The sequence below is a fragment of the Schistocerca piceifrons genome, chromosome X (genome assembly GCF_021461385.2).
Source record: "Schistocerca piceifrons isolate TAMUIC-IGC-003096 chromosome X, iqSchPice1.1, whole genome shotgun sequence".
Classification (NCBI taxonomy): domain Eukaryota; kingdom Metazoa; phylum Arthropoda; class Insecta; order Orthoptera; family Acrididae; genus Schistocerca; species Schistocerca piceifrons.
In genome coordinates this window covers 71,897,829-71,922,452 of record NC_060149.1, presented here as the reverse complement: position 1 = coordinate 71,922,452, position 24,624 = coordinate 71,897,829, and the positions used below count along the sequence as shown (strand labels likewise).

Below are 24,624 nucleotides of genomic sequence, written 5' to 3'. Positions count from 1 at the left end.
GCATCAAACCAGTCTCTGGACTGAAGACCACCACCATCACCACAATAACAACAACAACAACAACTGGAATACAGTATAGAGGACCTCGGCTTCGGTGATCGCAGATTCATTTATAGATTTTATGTCTTCAATTGATTCAAACCAATTTCAGTTTTAGGAATTTCTTTTCCACTTGACACTTCTTTCACCTCCGGCAATGTTTGTGCAGAATGGTGAGTTGTTTAGGTTTAGGACTCAAGTGTAAAACTAAACCATGCAGCAGTTATAACAGCTGCAGCATCTGACTTGCACAATACAATACAGTTGTTATTGCATCGAATGAGGAGCCTGAAAAGGATGACATGATCTGATAGGAGAGGAGTCTATGAAGAAATTACAGTACTAACAGAAAATTTAGCTAACAAGAGTAACAATGCAGTGAGGGCAGCATATACTAACAATTTATTTATATATAAAAAGCTACAAAATTGGAATCAATTTACAAAGTGTCGGTTTGAAAGCCCTATTTTCTTTTCATTTATTTTAGTTCCGGTTCTTTAATTTCTCTATCTACTTTCAGTGTTACCATTCTTATTTCATGTTCCCCAAGCAACACTCTTCTTTTATTTTATACACCTGCTCGAGGGAATGTAATCTTCTTTCATAAAATTGGTATTTCACATCAAGAATACTTTCAGTTGTTTTCATTTTTAGGACGTGATTCTGACTCTGTAGATTATATAACAGACTCCTAGATTCTGTGTTGCACATCTGCCTGTAAATACAGGTTATTTTTAGTTCAAAATGTGTGACGTATTGCTGTCACAGGTAACTTACTCTATCATTCTTACCGAATCAACATAAACACACTCTCCTTCATCTTCACTGCCATCAATGAGAAGAACACTATATTAATTTGAAGTTAACAGTCACCTGCTCATTTACTAATGTGAATGAACTGCAACCTTCAGTGTTATTTAAATATGAATTAGAACAAAAAATGAACAGGAATACAATGAATGATATTATAAACTATCTACTACACAGATAATTCATTTCAAAAAATTTATCTGAGCGTAGTTACCACTTCTGCTTATTAACAGACCCTCTCCAATTCTGTTTGTACTTGGAACATGCATGAGATGCTGCAGCTTTAGATTTACCATGATTACCTACATTGTTCCACAAAACTGCTTGATTCATTTAACAAGGTTACAGTAATTGTTTCCATGTTCTTTTGAAAGTGAATTAGTGCTTCGTCTACAATGAAAATAAGAATATAAAACACAAGGAACAGTCTCAATATATTTCTCTGCCTTATTTGAGAGGCTTTTCACATTTTAAGGCATTAAACAGCTAGGTCACCAGCATTGTAGAGGAACAGTACATGAGAAATAAAGAATAAGAAAATCCACTGTCTGGAATAGCTTCAGGCACTTGTCCATAAGCTCAACCAAAAGTCTTTATTCACTGCACTCAAATTTTTGCATCATCAGCTATCAATTTAACAGCAACATTTCATATATTCAAGATGTTATCTTTACAGAAGATCTCAACGAAATGTTTATCAAATTTGATGTACTGAGGCATATTATATCACAAAACAATTATGAAGGTAGATAAAAACTGGAGGAAGACATGCTGATTTCTGATGAAATGGGAGTCATTTATTACAAACTATATTACACATTCAAAACAACACTGTTGTGTTTTTAGTTATGTCCAACAGATGCATACTTTACTTTACCAAAAATGTTACATATAGATATTTACTTATTGTATGATGGTGGTTAGGAGTTTGTATGAAGCCGAAAAATAATCATACTAGAACTAATAACTAATGGGAGAACTCCCACAATTATGATAAAGAATGGCTTATTCACAGCCTACAACTTTATTTCAGAATGAAACGGTCACCTTTTAAAAGATCATGTCTGGGGGTAGGAAAGCATCTATGAAGCTTTGGGAAAGTACTAAAGAAGTAACAGCAGGATGAAGAAACATGCATATGAGAGATGCTAGAGCACTGAAGACAAGGTTTTACATATAAGAGAGTCGCACATCAGTAAAAACATTCCATGCAGAATGAAAGTTTCTTTCCACACAATATAATGGATGCTAGCCAGTAAAAGGGATACAATGATATTTTTTTATTACGTGATAAAATACAGCCATTGAATGCCAACCATACACCACAGAAAAACAGAACAGAGAATAATATCATAATGACTACTTGAAAATTGTGTCTAATCCTGAAACGGTCTCATCAAATTCTATATTTTATCACTTACCTTGAGACTCGAGTGTTCTGCTCTCAAGTTTGTGAGTGAACGTGACTCTGCCTTGAGACGATCACACTCTCTTTGTAGAGCTTGTGCATCTGACTCACGCTGACCATACATCTCGCGTAATGAGCGTACCTCCGATCGTAGATCACGCTGTGCTCCCCTAAGTGATTCTCGTTCCATTGCCATTTTATCAAATTGTTCCGAAAGATGTTCATGCAATGTCTGCAATGTCACTTGGTCCTGTATCAGTTGTTCATGTAGCTCTTGTTGTACTCCACGTTCCTTTACCATCTATAATGCACAATTACAAGCACATTGATTACAAACATTAGTTAATTACTACTAAAATCAATATATAATACATTAACAAACAACACAGTAAAGAAGGTGATTAATGTTGTATTAAAGGGAAGGAAGAAGACAGGAGCTTTACCGACAATCATTCTTCCCAAGCATCATTTGGGAATGGAACACAGAAGGGGGGAAAAGATAATGGTGCCAGAAGTACTCTCCACTGCACACAGTGAGGTGGACTGCGTAGCATGGATGTAGATGTATGGGAGAGACAGCAAGATGATAAGAAGAGAAGGGAAAAAGGGAGGTAGAGGTGGATGGAAAGTTGATGCACAAGAAGGAGAAAGGGGGTTGGGAATAGGAGAAGACTTGTGGAATGAGAAAGCGAAACCTGAAACAGGGCAGGAGCTAGTGCATGGTGGATGAGGGAGAAGAAAGAAACAGGAGTGGGGCTTAGGAGGTGATGGAGAAGGAGGCTCACAGGGGTTCAAACGAGTGTCAGATGTGGGAAGGGTTTTGTAGAGGGGCAGGGTAAGGAGACGTGAGACATAGTGGGAGGATGAGGGAGACGTGGTAGGTGAGTGAGACATTGAAAGGAAGAGGCAAAGAGAAGGGGTAAAATTATATCCACCCTCCAAAACAGATTGTAGGGGAGTGTGCATCTCCATGAATAATTGGTTACTTTTGATTTACTGCAGGGAAGTGTGCTGTTTTGAAATTTCCTAGCAGATCAAAACTGTGCAACAGACCATGATTCAGTGTCAGGATCCAGAACCTCACCCTTCACAAACAATCCCCTTACCAAATTAGCAATACAGGTACTATATACAATCCATCTTCACAGCTTCATTTCTGCCAATAACTCTCCCCCACATTCTAAATTTCATAGAAGTTCTCCTGCATACCTTGTCAACCTAGCACTCCTGGAAGAAAGGGTTTAGCAAAGAAGTGGCTTAGTCGTAGTCTGTTTCCAGAATGAAACTCAGAGACCATTGCTCATGAAACAAAAGGTTCCAGGTTTGAGTCCCAGTTTGACATAACATTTTAATCTGTCCAAAAGTTTCAGTGCAAAGGTTGTCCCCTGTCATATTCTATGTGGTATTCAGTCATTGTTGACTATGGAGTTTGAAACTGGAGCATCCCTATAATGATTTATAAGTGAGCCTTAGGGCAAACTGAAGCTATGAGCAATTGCATTCTACGGCAGTTGCTGTTCTTCCATGATCAGTTCTTTAAAAAAACTCTGAGATGGGTCTTACGATTTAGCAACAAACACTGACAAATAAAATGTGTGTCACTTTTAGATGGAAGAGGATGATCAATGAATCTACTAGTACATTCAGTGCACACTTGGTAGTGGGTAGGAGGCTGTTTCTCAGATCTTCATTTCCGGAAAGTCTGTAATCAGTGGCTATCGCACTGTTTACTCCAGGAAAAGTTTTCACAGTGTTTCCAGTTCTGTCAGCAGACGTTTATTAAGATTTAACTGCAGCAATTCTTACACATCATTACTCATACTGTCCTACGTGATGAAATATGGCTACAATAATTTGGTCAGAATGATGTGATCACACTCGGAGAAGGTAAACATGCAGCAACAATTACAGCAGTACGTCTACATTTTTTAACGAATCCTGGACAAGCAGCCAAAGGCAGGTTCATGAAGAATCTTGTTCCAAAACAAAATCATTCTTGATCACAAGGTGACGTGAATGGAATAATTTCTTAAGAGCCTTAAATCCAAACACTTTTACATCTGATGTAATTCTGCTGGGCATATCAATGGATTAATTCATAAAATTTTGCACAGGTTGTGGGGAAGCAGCCTACTCACGCCGTATAAAATTCACATCAGTCTTTCCATTGTGTGCCAGCCAGTCCGCTGTAACTAGCTCTGATGTCATAAATGTTGCGCAATACTTTAAAAATCAAGTAAATAACCTGAAACGTTTCTAGCATGTCAGGAGTTATACTAAATCAATATGTGTTGAATATCAGTTCAATAACGTTAACCATTTTCGAAATTTGGATGTTTTTCTGTAAAAATCATTGGCGCAACAGAAAAGAGCTAGAAACTTAAAATTTTATATTTGGATTCCTTTTTCATAATAATTTAGTAGAAACAGTATTATGGATCTAACAAATTAAAATTTTAGTTGAAATTCATGATTTTCTGGTTTTTGTCTTAAAAATTAAGGAAGCAAGATAGATTAAGTAGGTGGATAAATAAAGCTAGGATGTTTAAATTTAAGTAGAAGGGAGATCCACTATAATCATAAAGATATGAGAAGTTTCAACTGAATAACTATAAAACTATAGCGATAGTGTATCTCCAAAGGGCAAGTTCAGAGCTCGTCTACTGTGTGTAGTGTAATTAAATTAATTTTCTCGCCCAAAATAATTGACTTAGCCACATCAGACTTTTATTATGATTACTTACCTATGTGCTGATTGCACATTTAAATTGAGAGCTCCATCGGCCATCAGCAAAGGAAGCGATGATTTATTCGATAACTTAAAGTGGTGCATTACTAGCCCAGCGGCTAGTCGGGAGAGCGGATTTGATCAGGCGTTCCCTTAGCCGTCCGCACCGCGGTTTTATATATAAGAACGCTGCGCGAGAGAGGAAGGCCCCAGTTCTCTCCAGACGCTGATTAGCGCACCACGTGTGCCGGGAGTCGCGTCGCGTCAGTATCATTGCTATAAACAAACAGCCTCAGATGCCGTAATAAGTTACTCAGGATACGCGTAACCATGAAATCGTTTTCGAGTGAAGTGTTAATTCTGGGATGACTTTAATGATCTATCTTCAGCTTGTGTATTTCGTATTTTCACGTTCCGCCGCGGGACAGACATTCTACCATTATTTAGCGTGGCGTTTGATGAACATTATCATCAAATTATGGCGAGCATTCACCTAAACATTTAATTTGAACAGTTATAGTTGCATCAGCGCATTAGACTCCGAACTGCTCTGATAGTTGGATTGTGTGGATTCTTTTTGGTCTGTGACTTTCAGAATATAGTGAACACTTTAGAGAGAATTGTTTTTTTATTATTATTATTATTAATCCCAGACAATCTCATAATTCCTCAGAGCTATAAGCTGTAGCTATAAATGTATTTCTCAGATGAAGTGGGCACTAGGAATTCTAATTACAGGCTTCACGTTTTGCTAATCACTTTCTGGTTGCCAATATTGTAGTTAGAGAGCCAGTGTTGAGAAAGGCAAACAACAGCATTAAATAAATAATAATAGGAACACATATATAACAAAATATCCACCCGCTGCCCCACAAGCTCTAGTGAGGTCGCTAGGCGCAGCACAGAAGTATATATCTGTTGACACCAGGTCCCATGGGAAAACACTTGTGGTACATTTAAAGAGAGCCAATGACCGCCACAACCTCACTTGTCACAACCAGCAAACATTAAAGCACGCTCTTCAATATACCTATTGAAAATGAGCCTGCACTATGTGATTTTCTCCTGGACGGTGACTTGGGCTTTGCTGTTATCAATCTACCATTGACACTTGGCTAGCATATGGACTTGCCTCTCTTAATCTAATGCAATATTGGCTTTGCCCACCATTCAACCGACAGTTGGGTATTCGGTGAACAAACCAATGGCATACTGGTGCACCAAGAGGACGGTTTGTAGTCGAGTGCTTTCCAGTCAAACCTAAAAACAGTGTTCTCATGAAGTAATGTGTGTCATTTTACAAACTTACAGAGTATTGTGTTGGACAAGAGGTATCCACCTCCTGAAGCTTTCATTTTGTGTAGTTGTAGAATGTCAGGTGCTATTATTTTCTATGATTTGTTAGCAAATAATTTATGCTTAATAAGATCTATGTCGTTGAAGAAGCAGACTTCTAAAAGCATCCCTTTGAAGCCCATATTCTGTGAGATTTGTCTATCTTCTCATAAACAACAAAAATAGTCAGTGAATATACTTTCCATAGCCCACACATTCACTAACCTGTTCATGAGAATGCACCATGGCACACAGCTTAAAAAAGAGTAATTTGAGAAAAAGAGGTGAAGGTCGTTTGTAGAAATGAGAGAATTTGCATTACTGTTTCAAAACTTTATACACTTATCTCTTTAATGGTTGAAAGAAGACAAAACTGCTGATATTAACAGTTAAAAAAACTCAAAGAGAAACAGCTAATATTCTTTAAAATTTTCACCTAATGAATGTTATCTTTTAAAGTTTCGTCACTTACACATATCTGAATTGTGACAATTATACCTAAATACAGCACATACCTCATCCTTTTCTGCAACTAGTTGTGAATTTGCAAGCTGCAATGCAGTGTGCTGTGCAGACAGCGAGGTAACTTGTGAACGTAGAGTTGCAAGTTCCACTTGAAGTGTTGCATTTTCTTCTTGAAGTACTGCCATTTCTTCTGGTGCACGATCACTGACACTTTCTCGTTCTCCACTACAATTATTTTTGCATCCTTCAGTTTCTTTCAGCAAAAGTTCACGTACTGCTTCCTTAACATCACTGCTTGAGATGATTCTGCAGATAATAAATACGAATTTTGACAACTGAGGTTTGTTGTTGGTGTTACCTAAATATTGCATATTGCAGTTACTTCTTAGAGTAGTGACTCACATATCAAGTGCTGAATCAGCAGTGGTGAGACGATCAACTTCTATCCCCAGTTTTTCAAGAGAAGCTCGTAACTGTTGATAGCCAAGTTTCTGCTGGACTAAATCTGCCTGCAGGGCTGACAATGTTTCTCTGTCAATAGCTGACCGACTTGCCAACTCCTGACTCTCTCTTTCTACCTCAAGTAACCTACATGATGTTGAAAATACACACACATTATTTTTGTTTTTAATCGTGAGACTGAAAACTAAAAAATTAGCCTGTGTCAGTAGTAGATTAAATGTCTCTATAACCTACGTTAAAAATCAGACTATGAGGCACAACTAAGAGAAGACTTTGTTTTACATAAAGGGACACTGATGATGGCAGCGTAAAATCACATTACAAATTATGTTGTAAATTTATAAGGAAATTCACCAGAGCATATATATAGGGTGTCCATTTTAACTGAAGACAATGAAATATCATGAAAACTACACATCAGATAAAAAAAGTTATAATTCCAATTTGTTTGTCTTGGAGGGGGACATCCAATGATACCACACTTGAACCCCCTACCCCACCCTGTGTGTGGGTGGTGGGGAGCCAACTTTGAAATCTTCAAATTCTACAGCAAAATTTACATACGTTTTGTCTGAAGCATTTTCTTCATTTTGCCACATATGGTGCTGTAATCAGAGGAATAGAAATGGGTACACAATCATAATTTATAACATGCTACTGAACCACCGTTGAATATCCAATGGCATGTAGGACCCCACCTCCATGCTGTGAGGGTAGGATGGGTCAGTATTTCATAACTTCTAATTGGAAACCCCATTCGCAAAGTTGTATTCCTCCAACATATCAAACAGGGGACTACTCGACACAACACTGTGGCTGTGGCTCGAGACAAACACTACTCTACTTTTCCAACTACAGTAAATGCTCAAACATAGTACTGCCAACTTCAATACACTTAGTGATCTGCTTTCAAAATGACCATACACAGGACAAAAGGATTCTGCGAGAATGTCAGCACAAGCATTTCTGATGCAGTCGACCACATTCTCATGGCCTATTGGCATTTGCTGGTACACCTTACCTTTTAAAATTCCTCATATAAAGAAATCTGGGATCTAGTGGGCCAATTAATAGGGCCACTCCTAACAATCCGCCAACCAGTGTGAACACAGTTTAATACATCCCGTGCTTCAATTATGTAATGCATTAGACAAGTGTCATGCTGAAACCACAATATGAGGGTTGTTTGCATCTGTTGATGTACCTACTCACGAAATACCACCTGGTTATGGAATTTGATGCAGTGACACGTTGTATGGATGATATTTATGACAATACTACTTAACACCATACCAGAATTGCAGTGTACTTGCCGGGCACTTATCCTTGGATTGTGGTGCACTGCCACTAGTACAGCTATTTCATTAGCTTCTCCTGTAACACATTTGCTTCATTTCCTTTTGCCAACCTGTACACTGTCATCAGACATAAAGGCATTAACAACATTGTAAAAGGGCGAATGAGTGTGAGCTTTCTCTGGAAAATGCTCAGCATACAAGGCAACAGCAGTCTCACCAATTCCCCTCCATTCTCCGTAAATCAGGATCATTTCAATTTTTTCTTCTGTGGTTGTAACATTTATTGTCCACTTGCACATCTGTTCTCCAAATGATAGGTTGGTGTGGAGGCAATAAATGCTATGCAAGTATTGTAATGTTTAGAGCCGCTATCTGTTCTACATCTGCATGATACATGAGGTCTGGTCACAATGTACTGCCTGTTATGATATGTAGTAGTTCGCTCCATGACCACGGTGGCATGTTGAGTAGTCCGCTGTTCGAATACAACATCATGAATGGGGTTTCCAATTACAAGTTATGAAATACTGGCCTATCCTACGCTCGAAGTTTGGAGGTGGGGTCTCACATGCCACTGCATATTCAAGGACCATCAAGTAGCATGTCGTAAATTATGATCATGTACCCATTTCTATTCCCCAGATTACAGTGCCATCTGAGGCCAAATGAAGAAAATGTTTCAGACAAAATGTATGTAGATTCTGTTATAGAATCATAACCTGCAATGAAAAACAGGAATTCCCACTGAAGATTTCAAAGTTGCCGCACCCTCCCCGCTACTCACACACGGGGTGAAGGGTTGGGTCAAGTGTGGTATCACTGGATGTCCCTCTCCAAGACAGACAGATTGGAATTATCTCTATCTCTCTCTCTCTCTCTCTCTCTCTCTCTCTCTCTCTCTCTCTCTCTCTCTCTCACACACACACACACACACACACACACACACACACACACACACACACACACAAAGAAAGAAAAAATAAGCTAAGCTAGTGACAAATTAAAAACTTCATGGAACATATTAAAAATTAGACAGGAAATCTAAATCAAGGAAGTAAGGAAATTTCTTTAAAAGTAAATAAAGCTCATATTCAAGATAAGCCGCAAACGGCAGACAGTTTTAATAACTGAAGAAAATAATTCCTTAGTGAATAATTCCATATGAAAAGCAATAATTTTGATAAAATCTAACTATACCCTACATTTTAAAAAATTAATAAATAAAAAATTATCAATAACTTTTTCAGAAAAAATGTTTTAATTTTGTACTCCACATACATATCTGTTGGTACAGTATGGAATATTTTACAAAGAGAATTGGTTATGATAATGTTTTGTGCGAGACGGGAGCCAAATTTGTTGAATGTTGACCAAAATCAAATGCAAAAGTTGTTTCTCAACAATGTGTGGATTGTTTTAAAAAGAATCCAACATATTTTGTGTACCAATTTCTTACTGTGGATGAGATGTTCACTACTCCTAACCAGAAACGAAGTAGCAATCAAAAAACATGAAGTTATTTCATTTACCAAAATATTTAGAAAACACCACAACCTTTTCATGTATTTTAAAAATTTTTCTCCTTTATTGGCTTGCAAAGAGCAAAGAAATAACTGGTGAACATTATGCATGTCTTCTGAATCAACTGAAAAACAGTTATGAGCATTTCAATGAATAAAAACAACTTTCATCAGAACAATACACCTGTCCACAGAAGTATTTTGGTAATGAGAAAACTGAGGGATGAGAATTATCACTCTTTGTAACATCCACCTTATTCAACAGTTTTAGAGAACTGTGAGAACAGTGGATGGAAAGATATGGAATCCAATAAAGAGATATTTTGCAGATCTTCCAGACTCACTCTTCAAGGCTGGAATCCACACACTGGAAAATTAAACAAAGGTCACTGAAGAAATAGTGGGCTACATAAAAAAAATAATTGCAAAACTGAAATAATAATATTTTGACACAAAATACCCCTGTTAGGGACCAATTTATTTAAAAACACACATTAATCTTCTTTTCCAATTGTTTATTAAATATTGTTACCTCATTATTTGTGATGATGCTTCTTCCAGATCTCTGGTGAGCCTTGTAACTTCTTTTCTTTGAGATTCAGCATCTGCTGCACATTGATCAAGTGCTTTGTCCTTTTCCTGCAATGTTTCACTTCATATAGTTTCAAAATACATATATAGTTTCAAAATATGATAATACTGATAAATCACACAGTTCATGCAGACAAATATACATAGTTGCTTGAAATCAAGTAAATAAAAATGATTTCGAATACATTTTTGAACATTCCACAAACAATAACTTTCCACTGTGTACATATAAAAACAGAAAATTCAAATTAATATGAGAATGAGTATGATAAAATATACACTCCACTCTGCAATGCTACAACATTTTGTCTGAATGCAAAACAACTGTTCTTGGTTAATGACATGTCTCTTACTACATTAAACTGTTATTCGTAATATTCTGGGCTCTTTAAATATATAGGAGTCAACAGTTCCAAGTAATGAATTGAGTTTTGCAGATTACCTACTTTCACACACGAAGTTATACTCTTGATAACAAAGTTCTTCATCATGAAAGATTTGCTCAAAAATTGACATCCTATATAAATATATTACTGTTCTGTATACTGCTGCTTCTTTATCTTTCACCATTACCTATTCCAAATCAAACATATGATGAACAGAAAGACTCACCTTTCAGCCCATGTATATAAGCACACAGCTTATTTACAACCAATGGCCAATGTCATATGCAATTTGCAAACATCACACAAGGAAAGTCATGTCTCCTCATTCAAGTTTCCTCGATATAAATACACATGAAATTGGTAACCAGGAACTAGCCTCCACTGTGAGTACTTTATTATTATTCTACCAAACTACAAGGCAGTTTTCTTAATCACTGCACTCATATCTTGGAAGTGTGAGTAGTATAATGTGGAAAAAGAAATCTAACAAAAGAATATTATACTTTCACTGATTTTTTTAAGTACGTGTTAGCAACTTGGGTAAAGAAATTGGTGGTCCATTTAGTGTTTCTATTTCTGTAGGGTTCAAAGGAAAACAAAGTGAACTGAACTGGTAGTAAAATGTCCAATAACTTTCCACTATTTTCTAACACACAACACACAAATTTTCTGAGTCATTGATCTGACAGGACCTGCCAAAAGCATAAATCCACTCTTTTCTGACATATTTAATGTAAATCTGTTTCAGGAGAGTTCAATTTTGACCACATATTACACCTCACCAATCATGGAAATACCACACAAAAATAAAACAACATTTAATTGGAATACATAACAAAACTGAAAAGACTGCATTTTTGCTCCCTTTTTCTCCATAGTAATAATTGCTAATAAAGTGCAAAAGATTTGAAAACTAAAATTTTAGACCAATTGTCAGAAATGCTGTGGATTTCTTTACAGTTCCTTAGTTTAACATTCAACATACCTCCAATAGATCTCTGAGTTTTGCAACTTCCTTTGCCCATGTCTGAGATTCTTTCTCACTTGTCTCTGCTCTTTCTGTGGCACTTTTGGCTTCTAATATGTGTTTATCACACAATAATGCTTGCTTACTTGCATCAGCTAGTTTCTCTTCCATTGATTCTAAGAGTTTCTGTTGTCCCTCCAGACGTTCTTTACAACTTTCCAGCTGATCCAGTAATTGTTTCTTTTCAGATGACAAACTTTCTACAGCCTTCTCGAGTTCCTCAACTTTCGCACGTTCTGCCTGTATGAAAGAGAAAATAATTTAAAGGCGTATTTTATACTAAATCCATACAAAAGAATAATTTAACAAAATATGGGAATTAAACACAGCAGCCTGTAAAAAGTATCAAATTTCTGAACATGAAATACATGAATTCAAGACTAACAACTTTTCTTTTTGGAAAGCACATTCAGACTCTACTGCTGAATAACTCATATACACTCCTGGAAATGGAAAAAAGAACACATTGACACCAGTGTGTCAGACCCACCATACTTGCTCCGGACACTGCGAGAGGGCTGTACAAGCAATGATCACACGCACGGCACAGCGGACACACCAGGAACCGCGGTGTTGGCCGTCGAATGGCGCTAGCTGCGCAGCATTTGTGCACCGCCGCCGTCAGTGTCAGCCAGTTTGCCGTGGCATACGGAGCTCCATCGCAGTCTTTAACACTGGTAGCATGCCGCGACAGCGTGGACATGAACCGTATGTGCAGTTGCCGGACTTTGAGCGAGGGCGTATGGTGGGCATGCGGGAGGCCGGGTGGACGTACCGCCGAATTGCTCAACACGTGGGGCGTGAGGTCTCCACACTACATCGATGTTGTCGCCAGTGGTCGGCGGAAGGTGCACGTGCCCATCGACCTGGGACCGGACCGCAGCGACGCACGGATGCACGCCAAGACCGTAGGATCCTACGCAGTGCCGTAGGGGACCGCACCGCCACTTCCCAGCAAATTAGGGACACTGTTGCTCCTGGGGTATCGGCGAGGACCATTCGCAACCGTCTCCATGAAGCTGGGCTACGGTCCTGCACACCGTTAGGCCGTCTTCCGCTCACACCCCAACATCGTGCAGCCCGCCTCCAGTGGTGTCGCGACAGGCGTGAATGGAGGGACGAATGGAGACGTGTCGTCTTCAGCGATGAGAGTCGCTTCTGCCTTGGTGCCAATGATGGTCGTATGCGTGTTTGGCGCCGTGCAGGTGAGCGCCACAATCAGGACTGCATACAACCGAGGCACACAGGGCCAACACCCGGCATCATGGTGTGGGGAGCGATCTCCTACACTGGCCGTACACCACTGGTGATCGTCGAGGGGACACTGAATAGTGCACGGTACATCCAAACCGTCGTCGAACCCATCGTTCTACCATTCCTAGACCGGCAAGGGAACTTGCTGTTCCAACAGGACAATGCACGTCCGCATGTATCCCGTGCCACCCAACGTGCTCTTGAAGGTGTAAGTCAACTACCCTGGCCAGCAAGATCACCGGATCTGTCCCCCATTGAGCATGTTTGGGACTGGATGAAGCGTCGTCTCACGCGGTCTGCACGTCCAGCACGAACGCTGGTCCAACTGAGGCGCCAGGTGGAAATGGCATGGCAAGCCGCTCCACAGGACTACATCCAGCATCTCTACGATCGTCTCCATGGGAGAATAGCAGCCTGCATTGCTGCGAAAGGTGGATATACACTGTACTAGTGCCGACATTGTGCATGCTCTGTTGCCTGTGTCTATGTGCCTGTGGTTCTGTCAGTGTGATCATGTGATGTATCTGACCCCAGGAATGTATCAATAAAGTTACCCCTTCCTGGAACAATGAATTCACGGTGTTCTTATTTCAATTTCCAGGAGTGTATTATACAGCAAGTAAAATAGAATTTGGAATTTATAATAATGCCACTATAAAGAATGTTAGAGCATTTTCTAAAAGTTGTACACTGCTGAAAATGCATGAGATTGTTCCAGTGTGCTATAAAATATTTGAGCTCCCTTGTCAGCCACAAATCACACATGCATATAAAGCAGCATGCATATATGCCAGTAGGTGTGGGATCTCCTCCCAAACCCCTGCATAGGTTTCAATCAAATGTGGCACACAAACAACAAACTTCATAAGTATCAGCACTGTCAGTTTATAACCTCCTAGCTCCAATAGGAGTGGAGATATGGGCACAAACAAGTTTGTTTTTTTCCCAGCACAACATGTAGGCTGCCCAGCATGATAGGCATGTTGTGAGAGTAGTATCAGCCTGCTTTATCGACCTGTTTTGTTGAAGCTACACATGTGGATGGGCATGGCTGGGGGACAGCTGAGATAGATAGAGGAGGGGATGCATTGAGAGAGGGAGAAGGGGAGAGGATGGAAACAAATATGGGGGAGGAGGTGATGGACAGAAAAAGGGGGAGAAGGAGATGGGCAGGGAGAGAGAGGGGGGGATGAGGAGATGGGCAGAGAGAGAGGGGGGGATGAGGAGATGGGTAGAGAGAGAGGGGGGATGAGGAGATGGGCAGAGAGAGAGAGGGGGGATGAGGAGATGGGCAGAGAGAGGGCAGAGGTGTAGATAGACAAAGAGGGGAAAGGTGATCAATGGGGGAGAGGGGGAGAGCAGATGGACAGAGGAAAGAGGAGATGGGTAGTGGTTGCGAGGAAGAAATGGGCAAGGGTGGGGGGTGGGGGGAGGGAGGAGGGTTGGAAAAGAAGATATGGATAAGGTGGACAGGGGGCCAGGACAATATGGACAGACAGGGGCAAGGGGCAAGGAGGAGATGGACAGACAGAGGGGACGAGGAGATGGTCAGAGAGAGGGGAGAAAGAGATGATCAGAGGGGGATGAGGAGAAGGGATGACAGAGAGATGGGAATAGGCAATGGACAGACAGGGAGGAGGACGAGATGGACAGAGAGGTGTGAGAAAGAGATGGTCATACATAGCAGGAGGATGAGATAGACAGAGATAAGAGAGATGGGAAGGAGGAAACAGACAGAGAGATAGTGAGTGGGAAATGGACAGAGAGACAGTGGAGGGGGAGATGGACACAGAGATAGGGTGGGGGTGAGGATGGACAGAGGAAGGAGACAAGTGGGAATGGATAGGACAAGGGTGGACAAAGAGAGAGGGGGGGAGCAGGAAGTGTACATGGAGAGGAGGAAGAGGAGATGGAGGGAGGGAGGGGGTGAGGCAGAGAGAGGGGGGGCAGTGAGGAAGGGATGGGTGGAGATAGAGAGGCAGTGAGGCAGGGATGGGCGGAGATAGAGGGGGGGGTGAGGCAGGGATGGGCGGAGATAGAGGGGGGGGGGGTGAGGCAGGGATGGGCAGAGATAGAGGGGGGGGGGTGAGGCAGGGATGGGCGGAGATAGAGAGGGGGGGGTGAGGCAGGGATGGGCAGAGATAGAGGGGGGGGTGAGGCAGGGATGGGCAGAGATAGGGGGGGGGTTGAGGCAGGGATGGGCAGAGATAGAGAGGGGGGTGAGGCAGGGATGGGCAGAGATAGAGAGGGGGGTGAGGCAGGGATGGGCAGAGATAGAGAGGGGGTGAGGCAGGGATGAGCAGAGATAGAGAGGGGGGTGAGGCAGGGATGCGCAGAGATAGAGAGGGGGGTGAGGCAGGGATGGGCAGAGATAGAGAGGGGGATGAGGCAGGGATGGGCAGAGATAGAGAGGGGGGTGAGGCAGGGATGGGCAGAGATAGAGAGGGGGGTGAGGCAGGGATGGGCAGAGATAGAGAGGGGGGTGAGGCAGGGATGGGCAGAGATAGAGAGGGGGGGTGAGGCAGGGATGAGCAGAGATGAGGCAGGGATGGGCAGAGATAGAGAGGGGAGTGAGGCAGGGATGGGCAGAGATAGAGAGGGGAGTGAGGCAGGGATGGGCAGAGATAGAGAGGGGGTTGACGCAGGGATGGGCAGAGATAGAGAGGGGGGTGAGGCAGGGATGGGCAGAGATAGAAAGTGAGGCAGGGATGGGCAGAGATAGAGAGAGGGTGAGGCAGAGAGAGAGGGGGGGTGAGGCAGAGAGAGAGGGGGGGGGTGAGGCAGAGAGAGGGGGGGTGAGGCAGAGAGAGAGGGGGGGTGAGGCAGAGAGAGAGGGGGGGTGAGGCAGAGAGAGAGAGAGAGAGAGAGAGAGAGAGAGAGAGAGAGAGAGAGAGAGAGAGAGAGAGAGAGAGGTGGGGGGGGTGAGGCAGAGAAAGAGGGGGGGTGAGGCAGAGAGAGGGGGGGTGAGGCAGAGAGAGAGGGGGGGTGAGGCAGAGAGAGGGGGGGTGAGGCAGAGAGAGGGGGGGTGAGGCAGAGAGAGAGGGGGGGTGAGGCAGAGAGAGAGGGGGTGTGTGGCAGAGAGAGAGGGGGGGTGAGGCAGAGAGAGAGGGGGGGTGAGGCAGAGAGAGAGGGGGGGTGAGGCTGTGAGAGAGGGGGGTGAGGCAGAGAGAGAGAGAGAGAGAGAGAGAGAGAGAGAGAGAGAGAGAGAGAGAGGGGGGGGGGGGGCGGGGTGAGGCAGAGAGAGAGAGAGAGAGAGAGAGAGAGAGAGAGAGAGAGAGAGAGAGAGAGAGAGAGGGGGGGGGGGGAGGCAGAGATGGGCATAGGAGGGGGGGGGGGGCAGTAGTAGATTGATAGAGAGAGCTGGGAAGGAGGAGGACAGGGAGAAATGGGGCAGGTGAGGGATAGAGGGAGGGGGGAAGGGACCAAACAGCAACATCATTGGTCCCATCCGATTAGGGAAGTATGGGGAAGGAAATTGGCCATGCCCATTCACAGGAACCATCATGGCATTTAGGGAAATCAGGATGGCTGGACGCAGGTTTGAACTGCCGTATTGTTGAATGTAAATCCAGTGTGCTAACCAATGCACCACCTTGCTCAGTAGGAGGATACGAAATAGAGTGGGGAGGAGTTGGACAGATAGACATGGAAGGAAGAGATGGACAGAAACACGGACGCAGGAAGAGGTGGACATAGAGAAGTGGCAGGAAGAGAAGTGTGCAATATACATGTTGAGCATGTGCACAAGTGAAGCCATGGAGAAAAGGGTAGTATACCAGGTGTACCGGCATGAAATGAGTGTTAAGATACAAATGTGTCGATAGGGAACATTTGTTGTGAACGAGCCTTAATTTTTTTTTTTTTTTTTTATTTGGTTGGTATGACATCCGTCAAAGATATTTAGTATACATCAACTCACGGAACAAACATCATAATATGTTTTCATCATGTTAACAATGTCGAATTTTGTACCAGAAAGTGATGATTTGCAGAAAGCATTAATTGTTTGTTTTCATTTGAAAAAAAGTGCTGCAGAGTCGCATCGAATGCTTGTCGAGGCATATGGTGATCATGCTCTATCAGAAGCAACATGCAAAAGATGGTTTCAATGGTTTATAAATAATGATTTTGAGGTAAAAAATGAAGAAGGTGGAAGACCACCAAAAAAGTTTGAAGACGTCGAATTGCAAGTAATAATGGATGAAGATGATACTTCGAGTCAGAAGCAAATGGCAGCAATGCTAAATGTTGCATAACAAACAATTTCTGACCGTTTGAAAGCTATGGGAAAGATCCAAAAGTGTGGAATATGGGTGCCACATGAATTGAATGAAAGACAAATGGAAAACCGAAAAACCATTTGTCAAATTTTGCATCAAAAGCATGAAAGAATATCAATTTTGCATCCAATTGTTACTGGCGATGAAAAATTGATTTATTTTAAGAATCCTAAACAGGAAAAATCATGGGTTAATCCTGGACAACCATCAACATCGACTGCAAAACCAGATCGATTCGGCAAGAAGACAACGCTCTGTGTTTGGTGGGATCAGAAAGGTGTGGTGTATCATGAGCTTCTAAAACCCAGTGAAACTGTGAATACTAATCGCTACAAGCAAAAATGTTCAATTTGAACTATGCATTGATCAAAAAAAGACCAGAATGGGCCAGAAGACATGGCAAAGTAATTTTCTTACACGACAATGCACCTGCACACAAAGCAAAACTGGTTCAGGATACAATCAAAACACTTGGCTGGGAACTGCTACCCGACCTGCCGTATTCACCAGACTTGGCCCCTTCCGACTACCATTTGTTTTCATCAATGGGACACGCATTGGCTGAGAAACACTTCGATTCCTACGAAGAAGTCGAAAATTGGGTGTCTGATTGGTTTGCTTCAAAAGACGAATATTTACATTGGCGTGGTGTCCACAAACTGCCAGAAAGGTGGTCAAAATGTATAGAAAGCAATGGTCAGTGCTTTGAATAAAATGTTTTTACTTTTCAATTCAAAATTAGTGTTTCATTTTGACAAAAAAACGCTCATTTCATACCGGTACACCGGGTATATATTAGCAGCACATATGTATGTATGTATGTATGTATGTCCTGGCTCTACTCCAGGAGGAGAAGATGGATATGTAGAAGTGAGAGGATGAGGTGCACAGGGAGATAGGGTGACGAAGAGGAGGACAGAGAGGGAGGGCAGCAGAGGAAGAGATGTATGTAACATATGTTTTAAACACATGTTGGAAGAATAACTACCACCTGCATAGTTCAGGAAAGCTGGTGGTGGAGAAAAGGGTCCAGATGGCCCAGGTTGTGGAGCAGCCCTTGAAATCGTGCATGTTGAGCCCAGCTGCATCTTCTGCCATCAGGTGGTCAACTTTGTTCTTGAACAGAGTTTGGTGGTGGCCATTCATTCTGGTACAGCTGGTTGGTCGTCACATAGAAATAAAAAGCTGTGCAGTGACTGCAGCCAACTTGGCTGCTTTCATAGGTGGCCCTCCCTCTGATGGGGTAGGATAAGTCTGTAACAGAACTGGAGTAGGAAGTGCTGGGTGGGTGGATTGCACAGCTCTTGCACCAGGGTCTTCTGCAGGAATATGATCACTGTGGCAATCACTGCACAGCTGTCCTCCAGAATGAATGATGAATGACCACTGCCAATCTGTGGCCAAAAACAAAGCTGACCATCTGGTGGCACAACACGCATTTTGGCACAACATGCTCGATTTCAATGGGTGCTTCACAACATAAGCCATCTGCATCCTTCCCTCCACCACCAGTTTTTCTGAACTATACAGATGGCAGTTATCCCTCCACCACACACCGTCAGGTGGCTTGCAGAGTATGGATGTAGATGTAGATATCCTTCACTCCTGTAACCCTCCTGGCTTCAATCTCAGTTAATCCACCGTCCCCACACCCTCTGTCCAACAGCTTCCCCTTCCTCTGTTGTATCACACCCACCCAGTTCTTGTATCCATGTCTCCTTTATCATGTGCTGTTCCCCACTGGCTCTGACATCAGTGCCCATATGCCTAGCCCATCCACCTGCCATTCCTCCCTCCCACATTCCTAGCCAACAAATTGGCTGCCTCCTTCTGAGTCACTAGCTACTCACCACAAACCCCTGTTCCTGCCTCCCACAGCCCTCCCCCTCAATGATCACAGTCTACAAAACCTGCCAAACTGCACTATATAGGAGAACAGCTGTGTGCATATATGTGTGTGTGTGTGTGTGTGTGTGTGTGTGTGTGTGTGTGTGTGTATGAGGAGGGGGGGGGGGGGGGCCTTGTTCTAGCTCGAGAAATGATTTACTCCAAAAATCTAACAAGTCTTTTTTTCTTTCTTGTGAGGTCACTGTTGATGACTCAATGCTTTTCAGTGGGTGGTTTTCTTTACTCTTAAATTATTTACATTTTACCAGAAATTTACTATTAAAATTTTCAGAGTATTTGTAGTTAACTGTTGTGTTATCAGTCATCTTCGACTGCATCACCACCTGGTGTCCAGGTTGTCAAAGAGAATACATGGATGAGAAGAGAGATCAGCTATGTCCTATTCAAAGGCACCACCTTGACATCAGCTTAACCATACTAAATAAAGACAACAGGATTGGGATATGGGGATTTGAAAATGTGACTAATCAGTTGCTATGACACCTAGACTGCATCATTTTCATACGTTAAGCAGGTCGCCAATAGACTCTACAAAGTACCGGTATTTACCCACATTTCACTAAAGTTGTTTCACATCCTTTTTCTTCCTACAGTTGTTAGTTTTTAAAGTACTTAAAAATGTCACACCTATTGGCATTCAATCTATTATTCCAACATACAAGGGTTGAAACTTTAATAGTGGCAACTATTTATTTACAGCTCATACAAAATAGATACATGTTTCAAAGTTTTACTGACCTTCAAAGTAGTCACCAGCATTGTGTACAATCCATTGCCAGTGATGTGGAAGTTGTAGGATACTCTTAGCAGTGCCAGTTGTGTGGACAGTTCAAGCAGAGCAGTCTATTGCCCGATGAATTTGTAGCAGTTCTGAAACGAATGCCGTGAAGTGTTTCCTTCAGTTTAGAAATCGAGTTGAACTCACGAGGGTGTAAGTCAGGGGAGTGCAGCAAGCACGTACAGTGCAATCTGTTACCGATTTGTTTGACTTATGGGGCTGCCAAGTGCTATACCACCTACTGCACTCCCCTTACTTAAGCACTTGTCAATTCAATTCGATTTCTAAACTGAAGGATACACTTCACAGCATTCGCTTCGAAACTGCTACAAATTCGTCGGGCAACAGACTGCACCGCTTGAACTGTCAACACAACTGGAACTACTAAGAGTATCCTACGACTTCCACATCACTGGCAACGGGTTATACACAATGCTGGAGACTACTCTGAAGGTCAGTAAAACTTTGAAACATGTATCTATTTTGTACGAGCTGTAAATAAATAGTTGCTACTATTAAAGTTCCAACCCTCATATATTCTATATAAGACTGAGGACTAAACTACTGATTCTATATATTTTTACCCAACCTTTCAATCCCAGTCATTTATGGGCATTATTAATCTTGATTACAGAGTTATTGCATAACTTTATTATTTATGCTGGTAGTCGACTAATACGAAATTTTGGTTTTTCTCTGTCTGACTTCCATGAATGTACGTCCCTCTTTGGTGTGACTAATCAAAAGATCAAATAATTTCAAACAGGATAGTTACATATACTCTGAAACATTTCAAAAAATTGGTACAGATAAATGTCCAAGAACAACATAATAAATGATACAGTATGCGAAAGACGATTCTCAAGATATATTTTACAATATTTATACGTGTTATACGTGTCCATCCCACACCACATGGCACATATCTAATCAGTAGTCCAATTCTGCCCATATCCGACCCAGTATATCAGGAGTGACAGTAAGAACAGCTGCTGTGATGCTGTGTGGCATATCTTTGAGGTTCTGCTGCAGATGCAGAACATAAATGCTATCCTTGTTATAACCCCACAAGGAAAAAATCACAAGACATCAAACTGGCAACCGTGGTAGCCATTAGTGCCGGGTCAGTGGCTACAATTTTCAACAACTACAGTCAATGGCATCCCTGTCGACAATTTTTCAAACTAACTTGCTGGCACAACATTTAAAAAAAAGAAGCTTTGGCAGTTTGTTTTTCATGTCCTGCATTGTTTGCCACATTATGTTTAGCCATTAACCTACAAAAAATTTTTAAATTCTTCATTTAATTATTCTTTCAGTCAAAATTCAATGATCAACAGAGAGGCTCCTTTCACCACAAACTGCTGTTTTGCATCACAAATATAAAAGGTAGGACTTTTTTACTCAAAGTTGTTAATTTCAGTAGCTCATTGAAGCAATCCACATACCGAAAGGTAATTATAAGGTATTGTGTCTACATAACCTGTAATAGAGCTTGAAATGAACATAGTGTAAAATATGTAGAACAACATTTAGATGTATGAGGGGGCCTCAAGTCTCTAATATCCCCAATACAAACAAACACATAAAATCTTCTTTTAATCGACACTGCCTTGACACTTCTTGAAATGAGGTGGTCAACATAATCACAAATACAGCAACAACCGCAATTAGTACAGTAAATAGTCCAACAAATGAAAATAACAGGAGAAAATTAAATTAATCATTAAAATAATAACAACAAAACATTATTTAAACATGTACCTTTTGTATGGAATCTGTTCCAACTCTTATCAGCATGTTCTGTTCCTAAAGTATAAAAATGAAATTTTTGCACACAAGAAAAATGTGATTCAATCTTGAGCACAACAATGTCATTAACACAAAGATATACATTCATAAGCATAAAAAAGGTGTGTAACAGATAAAACTCTCTACAGACTTGAGCACAAGAAAATTTGGAGAACAATTACACAGAACACATTTATGTTTGTCACCTAAACAATTGCATGTTTTCTGCAGAGAGAAAATCCAAAAAATTAGACCAGTCATCCATCTAAAGATATGAGCAAGTTTTTCAGATTTTCCTCAAGATAAAAAGGTGGATAACTAAACTGATTTAGTGGACAGTCTATATAGTCACAAAAATGAAGGAAAATGAGATTAATACACATACAGAAAGTTCTCTTCACTCGGGCCCATTTTCCGTCATTGTGTCTTATAAAACATTAATACCCCATCATAATTACTAGAGTACTTACACAAGACAAAACTTCAATCTACCATAAGACCATACATATAGACACAAACAAAACAGATGACACAAAGGACAGGGAAAGGGCAGGGGCAGGGTGGAAAGGGGTGGGTGGGTGGGTGGGTGGGTGGGTGGGTGGGTGGGGGGGGGGGGGGAGGGTAGAGGGGGGAGGGTAGAGGGGAGGGGAGGGTTGAGTTGAGAGGGAGAGAAGGTAGGGTTGAGGAAATGACATATCTGAACTATGAAGTAGGAAATTTACTCAGAACCGTGTCTCACAGAAAACACAGTAGCACAGTATAAGAAGGAAATTGACAACGAAATACTAACAACAAATGTAGTTTCAAAACCTGAAAAGTTCGAAATGGTTCAAAGAAGACAGGTGGAAAATCTGACTGAAAACAGAAGCCTAAATGGAGCGAAATTAGGAAAAACAAGAAATAAGAGGCAAATTGTTAAAAGCAGTGGAAAAGGACAGATACAGTAACAAATGAATTCCAAAAGATAAGGAAGAGATGAAAAAGAAAAATGAATAAATATAAAAATACTGACACAAACTTTTAAGTGCTGAAGCAGGCAATAACATCACAGCTCTAGTGCTACAGAGATTGCTTAGCAACAAAACTATGTGTATTCAGAATGTAGATTCCATAGCCAGTGATCCTTAGTGGAGGGTGGTAAGTCCTCATGACCAATGCTGAAAGCTGAACGCCTTTTTTTTAGCTGATCTATGACATGGGTTGTTCTCCATGTTGCTACTCTTTTGAAGAAATACATCTTACCAAGGATAAGGCACAAGTATGTGGTGGCAGAACAGTGCATCTGTACATCTTGTAAATTAAAGTCCCCCGTCACATTTTTCAGTCTCTGTTTGAAGGCTAATCTCAGGAACTACTGTAGGGATTTTGATAGGGTTCACACAAATCGATGGATTGATTCATGAGGAAGGTTTGTCTATATAATTTAGTACTGCTACACCAGAAAAGTCGCCCAGCTGTAGATAATTAGTGCTACACGTGCAACACAACAGCAGGTTGCTAGTACAATTACTTTGCATCAAAAACAGTTATAGTAATATCTATCAAATCCAAACAGGCTGAAGAAATGAACAGAGTCTGACTGCAACATTACAGAGCAAAACATCAATACGGTAAGGCCCCAGTTAATCGAACTCGGGTCAACCAAAACCTGGGTTATCCTAAACACCTCCAAAAATTGCAAAACCAAAAATTAATATCGTACTGCTTGAAAATAATTTGAGGGCAACAGTGTACTGAGTGTAGCTAATGGGAAAAGGTGGGTGGCCAACCTTGAGTTGCTTTGCCAGACACTGACACGCTAGTCAAAATATGGGTACACTGACAACAATAGTCTATTCAAGTGGTTGTTTACTTCCATTTCATGTGTATTTTTGGGCTATGGTGAGTAGCGGAAGTGTGCTGCGATTACTTTCACTGATAAATTAGTTGCTATCAAAGAAGTTGAAAAAGGAAACTTAATGAAAATTCGACAGCATCCATTATGGATAAAATTCATTTACTGAAAATTGCTGCAGCTAATTACAGAGCTGGTGTTTCTATCGCTTTGGAATGGGTGAAGCCTTAATTTCTGGAGGAAGCTGTGAAAAACCCTCACAGAAAACAATGAAAACTTCCAACTTTGAAAAAGTAGGTGAGGTTCTTTATCTTTGGTTCAACCAACAATGAGAAAAGGGCCTGTTTATCAATGGCCTGACAAAATGTTAACCGAGTTGTTAGGTGAGGAGCAATACAACAATTCTTTCTCAAGCTCTGGGTGGTTAGACAGGTTTAAAAACAGATATGGAATTCGGCACCTCAATGTATGTGGAGAAAAGTTATCTGCAGATCCAAATGCAGTTGATGTTTTGAAAACAGAGTTTGAAGATTATAGCTGAGGCTACACTAAGAGCCACCTTCACATTGCTGATGAAATGGGTGTTAATTTTAAGATGTCACCCACAAGGTCCTTAGTTTCCTTAAAAGAAACGTTTGCCTCAGGAGGAAAAAAGAATGGAAAACAGTTCTTTTAGTATCAAACACTTCTAGCTCTCATAGACTGCCCCC

General features: G+C 41.3%; 1 protein-coding gene across 1 annotated transcript in view; it reads right to left on the bottom strand.

The window, feature by feature from the left end:
* Positions 1-24,624, bottom strand: part of LOC124721892 (protein Daple) — a 181,339-nt gene that overhangs the window by 62,291 nt on the left and 94,424 nt on the right. The window contains exons 12-16 of the mRNA XM_047247044.1: positions 12,028-12,309; positions 10,598-10,704; positions 7,188-7,373; positions 6,836-7,091; positions 2,271-2,558 (exon numbers count right to left, since the gene is read on the bottom strand). Of these exons, the coding sequence (XP_047103000.1) occupies positions 2,271-2,558; positions 6,836-7,091; positions 7,188-7,373; positions 10,598-10,704; positions 12,028-12,309 (1,119 nt within the window). The remainder of the gene's footprint in view (positions 1-2,270; positions 2,559-6,835; positions 7,092-7,187; positions 7,374-10,597; positions 10,705-12,027; positions 12,310-24,624) is intronic.